Source organism: Trichechus manatus, unplaced genomic scaffold (genome assembly GCF_000243295.1).
Source record: "Trichechus manatus latirostris isolate Lorelei unplaced genomic scaffold, TriManLat1.0 scaffold00022, whole genome shotgun sequence".
NCBI classification, from domain to species: domain Eukaryota; kingdom Metazoa; phylum Chordata; class Mammalia; order Sirenia; family Trichechidae; genus Trichechus; species Trichechus manatus.
Genome location: NW_004443958.1, coordinates 1,579,448 through 1,590,785, shown reverse-complemented (window position 1 = coordinate 1,590,785; position 11,338 = coordinate 1,579,448). Strand labels below are relative to the sequence as shown.

Genomic DNA, 11,338 nt, shown 5'->3' with positions numbered 1-11,338 from the left:
ATGCTGAGTGAAATAAGTCAATCACAAAAAGACAAAAATTGTATGATATCAGTTTTATAAAAATAATAGGTTTACATACAAAAAAGCAACATTCTCTGATAGTTACCAGGGATAGGAGGAGGTAGGAGGGGGAATCACTTACTAGATAGTAGACGTGTGTTAATTCTGGTGAAGGGAAAAGCCATACACAATATGGAGGAAGTCTGCACATGGTGACCAATTTAATGAAGACACTGAGAGGTACACAAGAATAAAGGACAACTATAGTAAATGCTATAACATATACAATTCTGCAACAACAGAAATAACAACCAAACATTTGTGAGTGATTATATAGGTAGATATGTAAGCTATGTAGGTACAGGTGTGGCAGGGCATATGGGAGTACATGCAAGTGCATATATAGGTAGGTCGTTGTTGTTGTATGCCATCGAGTCGATTCTGACTCATATCGCCCCTACAGGACAGAGTAGAACTGTCTCATAGTGTTTCCAAGGAGAGGCTGGTGGATTTGAACTGCCAACTTTTTGGTTAGTAGCCTGAGCTCTTAACCATTTCACCACCAGGGCGCCATATATAAGTAGAGTTCTGGGCATTTGTATATACATATTTGTATGTGCTGCATATATATTCATATATATAATGGAGCACATAGGGGACAAAGTTATGGAAGCTTCTTAGACATATCCAAACACCTCGTGGGGCTGAGTCACTGGGCTTGAAGGCTAAGAACCATATTATCGGGGGGACATCTAGGTCAGTGACATAACATAGTTCATGAAGATAATGTTCTACATCCTAGTTTGATGAGTAGTGTCTGGGATCTTAAAAGCTTGCGAGCAGCCATCTAAGATAAAATTATTGGTCTCTTCCCGTCTGGAGCAAAGGAGATTAAAGGAAACCAAAGACTCAAGAAAGCAATTTGCACACATGACTAATGACCCACAAGAACCACCATCTCCTCTATCCTGAGAACAGAAGAACTAGATGGTGCCTGGCTACCACTACCAACCTCTTTCACTAGGGATACAATAGAAGGTCCTGGTTAGAATGGGAGAAAAATGTAGAGCAAAATGCAAATTCATAAAACATGACCAGATTTACTGGACTGATAGAGACTGGAGGAACCCCTGAGACTACTGCTCTAAGACACTCTTTTATTCTGGAACTGAGGCCACTTCCAGAGGTCATTTTTCAGCCAAATAACAGATTGGCCTATGAAATAAACAATAACACCCATGAGGAATGTGTTCCTTAGAACAATCAACTATATGAGACCAAACAAGCAACATTTGTCCAAAAGCAAAGAAAAGAAGGTAAGGAGAGGCAGGAAAACTGGATGGATGGAAACGAGGAAGGCATGGTGGGAATGGGGAGAGTGCTGACACATTGCAGGGAGAGCAACCAATGCCACCGAACAATTTGTGTATGAATTGTTGAATGGGAAATTAATTTGCTGTGTAAACTTTCACCTAAAGCACCATAAAATGTTCCAAAAAGAAAAGAAATACCTTATGATCCAGTAATCCCTCTCCTAGTTATCTACCTTAGAGATCTAACAGCTTGACTAGAGTAGACATACGCACACCTATGTTCGTTGCAGCATCATTCACGTTAGCAAAAAAATGGAAACAACCTAAGTGTACATCAATGGACAAATGGATAAACAAATTGTGGTGTATATATATATATACACATATATATATATATACAGTGGAATACTATACAGCTATAAAGAATAATGATGAATTCTCGAAACATAACATGAGTAAATCTGGAGGACATTATGCTGAGTGAAGTAAGTCAGTCACAAAAGGACAAATGTTGTATTATCTCACTATCATAAAAAGGAAAGAATAGGTACACATACAGAAATCATCATTCTTTGGTAGTTATCAAGGACAGGAGGGAGAAGGAGGGGGAATCAATTTCTAGATAGTAGACACTTGTTTTTTCTGATGATGGGAATAGCAATAACGGATGTGGATGAAGTTTATACAACTTTACCAAAGTAAATGAAGACACTAAGAAATACACAAGAATAAGAGACATTTTTGATAAATGCTATAGCATATACAACTGTGCAACAATAGCAATATCAAACAAAAATATATATGTGTTACATAAGTAGATAAGAATGTATATATGTGTTTAAGAAAGTATACGTATGTATATACTTGTACATGCATAGGTGTATCTGTAGGCATAGCTATATATACATGTTTATTCTGCATATATATTCATATATGTAATATAGCACAAAGAGGGGCACAGTTATGGATACTCCCTAGACATAATCAAATACCATACAGGATTGGTTTACTGGGTTTGAAGACTTAAGACCACAGTCTTATGGAACAACTCAGTCAACTGGCATAACAGCTCATATACATAATGCTCTACATCCTAGTTTGGTGAGTAGCATCTGGGGTCTTAAAAGCTTGTGAGTGACCATCTAAGATACAACTATTGGCCTCTACTCATCTGTAGCCTAAGAGCAAGAGGAAACCTAAGACACAAAGAAGAAACTACTCTACAGGACTAATAGCACACACAAACCACAGCCTCACGTATCCTGAGACCAGAAGAATTAGATGATGCCTGGCTACCACTACCTACCATTCTGACCAGGGACACAAGAGATGGTCCTGGGTAGAATGGGATAAACATAGAACAAAACTCAAATTCTTAAAAATAGCCGGACTTACTGGACCAGTAGAAACCAGAGGAACTCCCAAGACTGTCGCCCTGAGACACCTTTTAAACCTGGAACTGAAACTACTCCTGGAGGTCACCTTTCAGTTAAATAACAAATTAGCTCATAAAATAAACAACATCACAGTGGGAGTACTGTGCTATTAAAAAAAGAAAAAAAAAGCAAAGATGAGAAGGTAAGGGGGGCAAGGAAGCTAGATTAATGGAAAACAGAACAACCAGAAGAGAAATAATGAGAATGCTGACACACTGTGAAAATGTAACCAAAGTTACTGAACAATATGCATAGAAATTGTTAAATGGGATCCTAATTTGCTGTGCAAATTTTCACCAAAAACACAATAAAATATTATTTTTTTAAAAAAACTATCAGCTAAAAAAAGATGTTTTACCCTAGTCATTTTCAATCCCAGTTTTTTTTTTTTTTTTTGTTTAATCTTAAAGGCATTACTGCATGTTGATCTAGAATTAGACCCCAAAAAAGTATTTTATTGTTTTTCCTATAGAAAGAATAAATTTCTGTTCGTTCAGTTATACTCCTTCTCTCCTACACTCACTTATAATCATTTAATAATTATTAAGCCTTATTCACTATGTTTAAAAGCCTGATAACTTCAATCAACTCAAAGTGTTCAAATAGATTATTTTTATGATTAACTACACACAACATACCAAAGCAATGAATTGATTTACTTAGTAAAATAATCCATCAATTCAGTTGTTTAAAAAATGTACCAATAGAAGTTTTACCTAAACAGACTAATCATTATACTCAACTAAAAAAAAAAAAAAAACAGTGGAAAATATTGCAAAGATTCTCATTGTCTCTCAATTCTCACTTCTCATTGGTTAATTTTACCTTTCTAACCTCATCTGTCATGTCTTTTCTAAAGGTATAACTTAGCCAAATTGACTAAGTCCTAAATATGTTTATTTTTTTTTTACATTTATTCATAATATTTCTGGAAAACAACCTCCCCACCAAGATTGTCCCTGTCAAGCTTTCCCATATGATTCTAGACTGACTCTATTTATCGTTTCCATGAAGTTTTCTCCAATTACTTCAACTAAAAATAACCATCCCAACATATTGGTATTTTATAGACCTCTCTCTTAAAGTGATTATACTATACTGCCATTCCTATTGTTACCTGAGAATATAGTCTATCACTTTTATTACATTGTAAGCTCCCTGAGGATAGAGTAATATGTAATCATGTTTTTATCTCCTTGAAATAGTTCAAAATGATTTCTTGAATGAATGAAGAGACAGATAAAAAATATAGTTGCTACACAAAAAGCACAGATGAAATTGATCCTTGTCCAGATAGAACAGATATTTGTACTTACAATCCAAATTGGATTATGTATAGCCAAAAGAAAATCAGCTGCATTGATTTTCTTTCCTTTGGTGGCCAAGATGATCATTCTAAGTCAAGGTCACTGTTATCTTCCCGTCTGAAGAAAGGAAGCTTATAGTGTTAAGCTTCTTGTTCTCTTCTTTTGGGAAATATTTCAACATTTATTAATTTTAAGATACATGTGAACACACAATGAAATAAAGGTGTTAGTGACTGGGAAGTTTTCAAACTGGGTCAAATTATACAGTGATAAATATTCATACCTTTAATATATTTCAGACACAAGTACATGCATGCACATGCGGGGATTAAAACCAAAAACTCCACTGCCATCCAGTTTATTCCAACTAATAGCGACCCTACAGGACAGAGTAGAACTGCCCCATAGGGTTTCCAAGACTGTAATCTTTACGGAAGCAGACTCCCACATTTTTCTCCTATGGAGCCGCTGGTGGTTTTGTACTGTGGATATTCCCATCAGCAGCCAAATGCTTTAACCGCTGCACCACCAGAGCTCCTTATACAGGGAGTATAGACTGCAAATTTGTGAAACATCCAACAATACTATTATACTAGTTCTTCTAATTTAAGAGTTTACAAATATTCAGGAAAAATAACCTCTCAATTATATTGTACAAAAAGTTAACGAATTCTGTTTTTTTTTCATGAGCAAAGCTACTTTACTATCATAGAAAAGGAAACTTCAAACACAGGTGACATGTACTTTCCTTCTACATTTGGGCTGTGTTTTGCTTAGCTGGGACTTATAGAATTATCCTGTTGCCACTGAGTCGATTCTGACTCAGAGTGACCCAATATGACAGAGCAGAACTTCCCCATAGAGTTTCCAAGGCTGTAAATATTTGTGGAAGCAGACTGCCACATCTTTCTTCCACAGAGCAGCTGGTGGGTTTGAACAGCCAACCCTTCAGTTAGCAGCCAAGTGTTTAACCACTGTGCCACCAGGGCTTCTTGGAATTATACTCATATATAATTTAAAAGCAAATTATTGAACCTTTGTAGAACTGATTCTCAACTGTAAAATTATTTAATGAAAAGTTTCTAAATTTCTCAGCAAAACTGCATAAAACTAATGCTTAAATGTGAAACAAAATATAAAGATGGTCTCACTCATTCTACATTAGACTAGAAAGTTGCAAAATAAAATGTTTTGGTGTTTTACTGTACTCTGAACACTGGAAAAGTGTGCATTTAACTGAAGTAATTACAATCCATTTTCAAGATTGGCTGACAATATGTGGATGATAATAAAGTCAGAGTACTAAATTTTAGGAGAAAATAATGAGTTTATTGGAAAATTATCTAAAATAACTTAAAGGTATGAAATGAAATATGCTCTAGATTTTTCATAATAATTTTGATGCATTTGATACCTTTGAAATCCACTTTTGATTTATGCTTTCTAAATATTTGTGTAATTCAAGTGCATTAGAAACTGAGGTTACATAACTATATTAAAGAATGATAAAAAGATCAACAACACTAGGATATGAAATTGAAATTTATTAAGATAATGTCAGCAAAACAACTTTACTACTGATGGAAAAAAATAGATGTAGATTATCTTGATTATTCAGCAAAGCTTCCTTTTGCTTAACTTTTTATTTCTATTCCTCTATGCAGAGACAGGTTAAATTGTATCATGTGCAGTTTAGCAAGAGAATGAAACACATCTCAAGATAAACAGAAAGGTCTTCATAGATTCTTAATTCTTAGCTCTTTTGTCCCAGAGGATCATCACTCACATATTCCTCTACTATTCACCATGATTCCCATCTTTCAGAATAAGGTGCTTGTAAAGTTTATTAAACTGTGTATGTTTAGGAAGGCACCAGCTTAGAATATTTGAATACTAATGTGCCAAATTTATTAGATTTGCAGCTCATGTCAAAAATAAGTGTTTTTAATTCAGTCAAAGTATATTTTGTTTGTGCGGATACAGCAATAGATACTGTCTTCAGTCATAAGGCTTTATTGTTTTCTCATCCTTTAAAATAAACTATTCTAACACTATGTGACATATAAATTTCAATCTCTAAGTTTCTTAATATGGTTAAAAGCTTAAAAAGACTGAAATGTCTGTTAAGCCTCACTATTAATAAAACTGAAAGAGGAGTCAGGACATATGAGGAATGGCTGCCTAGGAAGGCGCACTTACTAACACTTTCAAGAGGCCTGTCTCCACCTCTCAGCAATGTTTCCTGATTAACAGCAGGAGGGACAGATACTTTTTTATAAGCTCTATAATGCATCTTCTTATATTTGATTGTGTTTTGAAAAAGTTACCTTATCCCAAAGGTTAGGTATCTTTCCTTTTTCTCCTCATCCAAATAGCAACCAATGCAAACCAAGGAAATGTTATAGACTAGAATTAGAATACCCTCATTATTCTAGGTTCACTGTTTAAATTCAAGTGTTTTATTTCCAAGGAGTTGTTGTAGGAGTTAGATGTGATTGACCAAGGAATGGACATCTATGGAAAGCTGAGAAAATCAGTTACTCTTTCTCACTACTCTCCTAGTAAATAACTCTATATAAAAACTGCAAATGAGCATGGAAATGCCTGCCTGATTATTTGTAAATTATTAATAGTTGTTATTTTATTATTATTTTACTCTAATTAGTTCCTCCCACAAACAACCCACAGATTTGAATTTGAGACATTTAATTAAAAAATGTACGTCTATAGTCAGTGGACATTCAGCTCTAACAGGCAGGCATATGTCTACAACACAATTATTACTGTACTTGGGCAATGATCCTCACTTGAACCTGAAAATCTATGATATGAATTAAGAAAAACACTAAGATTATATCTCTGTCAAAAAAAAGAAATATATATGTATTCAAAATTAAAGTTAACACACTTCCCAAGTCTTTGTGTTGGTTTTTTTTCCCTCCCTCAGTGTACTCACTCTGTTTTGATTATTTTATTCAATTGTCTGTGCTATTTCCCTTGATGCTAAAACAGAGTAGATAAATGTTGAAGAACTAGTTTATTATCCTGCAATTTTGGGGAAGGTGCTTATTTTCTCCCTTTTAAGTGTCAATTCAGTCCTGTTTTTAAGATTAAAGTTATTGTATTCCACAGTTACTTAGGGGGAAACTAAAGGGGAATGGAAATCTGAAACTTTCAGTTTAAAGAATCTGTCCATTTCTGACCTAAACTCTTTTTTAAAAGTCCTTTAGGGTACTTAATCCTAGTGATTGGCTTGATTATCCTTGCTAAGTTACTTTCTTCCTTGATCTGTATGCTAGAAAATCAATAGGCTGCAAGAAGTTAAGAAAAAAAGGGGGGGGGGGTGCATTTTAGTAACTGACAAGTATGAAAAAAAAAGGTCTCTATGTGTACATATATATTTTAAAATCTGATCACCTTTAAATTATCTTATAAATCCTTTCTATAATTCTGTAGGCAAATTTACTATAAAAAACACATTTTTCATTTCTCCTTCTTAGGTTATTTTAAAACAAGTATTTCTGAGAACTAGTATAGGGTAGTGCAGTGGACAAGCATACTGACTCAAGAAACAGAGACCAGAGGCTCCAATAATCTCTAAGATATATTACCTCCAGCAAGGTCCAGTAGTTTAACTTCTTTGCATATTAATTTCTTCATCTATAAAATGAGGATAATTATAGTACTTGTCTCAGCAAGTTGTGAGGATTGAATGAGATATGACATATAAACACTTAGCATAACGCTGGGCACACTAAGTGCTTTATGTTTACTGTTACGTTAGCTATACATTTTTCTCTATATTCTTTTGCTAAGGGTCTTAAACAAAACTACTTTCAATTGTTATTGTTTTCAGCTGAAATAGATAATCTCTTCCTCCTAAATCTAGACACTTGTATTTTTCCTTCTGGAGAAATTAAGGGACTTCTCATCCAGGATTTTGGCCGATAATGTTATGTTTCTGGAATATCTTTGGAAATGAAGAGGAGGCTGTTTACCATGAAAGACAAGAAGGTGATCCAGCACTAAGTATACTGGACTGAACGTCAGTGCTCCTGCTGATGGCCTTGGATAAACCACTTCATTTTACCATGCCTTAACCTCTCACTGCTGTAAAATATGATTTTCCATCTTGTTGTGGGAGCTGGAAGATGCAGGTGAAAAATTGTTTGTGATTTATTGTGAGCTTTTGGAACTAAAAACTATACTTTTGTTAAATGTATTATGAGCTACCAGGTAAATCTTTTAACAACTTCACATTGAAATGATAGGCAGGATTCATTTAGGGAAAGATAACTGGATTATAGGATTAGCATGTTTGAAAATAAATATTAAATACTGGTATCTTAGTAGTAGTCTCTATGGTATCTTATTGAAAGTCTATTTTGTGGACAATAATTACGGTTAAAATATCCTTGACTTTTGAGAAATAAAGTTGTTTTTTTTTTGGGGGGTGGGGGGTTTAAAGTCCTCCTATCTGGATATACTGCCATGTGCTCAAATAGATGCCACAAAATCAAGACTTTTGTTTTATTTCAATAAAAAGTAAATTCAGATGAGGTGACTAAGCCCTGCACTCTAAGTAAGGAAGATTTTTTGAACGTTTTCACTAAGGACCTGTTTGCATCTAAATCCTCCAGCCCAGCAAAAGCAAGAGCAGCAGCAACACACACTGACATCTTGACTGAAATCAATGCCAGAGCCTCTGCCATGGTGACTGAACAGGCTAATGACGTTTTCAGTGTTGATCCTCCCAGTTCTAGTCTAGTCCCAACCTTGTGGAGCACCCCCTTCCGGAAATCTGCATATGCAGACAATAAATGAGGACACTGATGGGAAGGAACAATCTTCTACCCCACCTCACTTAACATACCTCTCCGAATTTACTGAGGTCAGTTGGACGTAGTCTACAGCTTTTGCCTCTTGTCTCCCTACCCATAAAAGGAACCCTTCTCTAAGACACATACACACACGTAATCACACACGAGTGCGTACATACACGCACACACATGCATACGTACTGCAAAAACACACTTGGGAAAACACCTACGTATAGAAAATCACATCTTCTCATCATCTTCAGTAAACACGCACTCTCTTCCCTCACCAGAGAGCGCGCGCGCGCGCGCGCGCACACACACACACACACACGGAGAATCACAGACCCACACACAATGACACGTACCCGAAGAGCTCAGAATTCTTCCTACGCCTGCAGATTGAACCTATTCACCACACATGTCTACAGACGCTCGCTGGGTGCCCACTTTCTAAAGCAGAACTCCCTCCAGATGCAACTGCCTTGCTCCTCTAAGCAGGCAGCTCCACTGTGAACCCAGAGAAAAAACCCAGCCTTAATAATCGTGTGATGTACAGGACGGGGCTCATCATTCGTGAGCAATGTGAGAAGCTGCAAACTCATGTTGGACACCACTCTTGACAAAGCCATATAGGTAGATGCTCAGCCCCCAGATATGCTTCGGCATGCAAATAAGAGTCAGAGGCGGTCGCAATTACCTATTACAAAACCAGGGCTGCACCCCTCCCTCCACTTAATATGGAGCAGACTCCCAGAATGCTCAGATCACCAATCCGGCGCTTACTCTAAGAGACTTGTTCGTTGTAAGATTTGTGCCAGGACCAAGTCCAAACATACTAGAAAACTGACACACAGGAGCAAAACATGCTGGTCTAGGGGACACAGCTCCCCTACACCGGGGGACGAGGGAAACCAGGTCCCTAATAGACGCGAAGTCTATGGTTTGAACACAGCCAGTAGATGGCGCAAGAACTCTTCCCTTGAACGAGCTTAACCCTTGAGTAGTGCATGGGGCTGCCAAGTCCAGATGTATAGATACATACATTTTCCGTTTTGAAAGAAATCTTCCATTTAAATATTTGGGACAGATTCAGAATTAAGACAAATGGGTCTGTTCTAGATAACTACCATAGATAAAGTAGTTTAACTGCGGCACACACAATCTGAAACCCGGGGGGAGGGAGGATGAAAGGGCGAACAATTTGGGGGAAATAACTGTGGCTCCCTCCCCACCCCACCACCTAAAATAGGTTTACCGAATCATAATAACCCGGTTACTGGTTTTCACATAGGCATTTGAATATGCAAATGTATGTGTGCAAATACTTTTCTGAGATTTCTTTTTCAATTAAATCACAGAATAATAAATGCGAGTTGTCTGCCTGAAATATACTGCAACTACAGTAGTAACACATGTCCCATTATAACGACGTGGGCATTGATAGAGGCCGATTTATTATCACGATTCCCCAAAAAGCAACCCAGATCCTCCGATTAAAATATTCCTTTAACACGCTTCTGTATCTGCAGGCTGCAATGGAGAGAGCTCAATAACATAATATTTCTTGGGCTGCTTTTACAGGCAGAATTGATCTATTCGGGGGAAAAAAAAACCAAGCATCCTTAATTTCAAATATTATGGGGAGTTTATTAGAGAGCGGAGCTGGGCTTTAAGAGGCTCGCTCGTGGTTTCTGGTGGTTGCTATAACAAGCTAGAATTGGGGTAGATTTTGGTGGAGGGGAAAAAACGCACAGGAAAAGACAGAATCCAGAGTAGCGGAGACTTTGTGCCCCCGTTAGAGAGATGGTTGAGTCCTCGTCAAGGTTGCTGTGGTATCCCAGAAACACCATTCACTCCGAGCTGTGACCGCGCACCAACAACAGCAACAACTCTACTGCGCCGGGCTGAGGAGAAGGAATTGGGAGCTCGCGAATAATATGAAAGGAATCCGCAAAGGGGAAAACCGAGCAAAGGAATCCAAACCCCGGGAGCCTGGCGCCAGAAGATGCGCTAAATGTGGCCGCCTGGACTTCATCCTGACGAAGAAAATGGGGATTAAAAGTGGATTTACGTTTTGGAACCTCGTCTTTTTATTGACGGTGTCTTGTGTGAAAGGTAGGTCTGCTTTCGGGGGTCTCCTCTGCTTTAGATGGAGGTGAGCTGACCTGTCGCTGGAGAGAGGCTGACAGCTTACTTTGCAATTTCCACCGATAAAATAATTATGATAATACTGAAGAAGGAGTTGATTCACAGCTCTTTTTCCCTTCTCAGATAGGAAATGCATTTTGCTTGCCAGATTTGGTGTTCAATGCGGTGATTGAGCTTGTGCTCAATAAATATTCTTGCAGTACGCTCAAACGAATACGTGAGTTGATTTGTATACCCTCTAACTAGTGGATATCCAGGCAGAATTCCTCTGCAAGACTTTTCTTGATGGTTAGGATTACCTTGATTTCTAGTCA

General features: G+C 37.2%; 1 protein-coding gene across 2 annotated transcripts in view; it reads left to right on the top strand.

The window, feature by feature from the left end:
• Positions 1-10,813: 10,813 nt before the first annotated feature.
• The window catches only part of CSMD3 (CUB and Sushi multiple domains 3), a 1,379,111-nt gene continuing 1,378,586 nt past the window's right edge, over positions 10,814-11,338 (top strand). For both annotated transcript variants that reach the window (XM_004372959.1, XM_004372958.1), the window contains exon 1: positions 10,814-10,991. In XM_004372959.1, coding sequence (XP_004373016.1) covers positions 10,814-10,991 — 178 coding nt within the window. The remainder of the gene's footprint in view (positions 10,992-11,338) is intronic.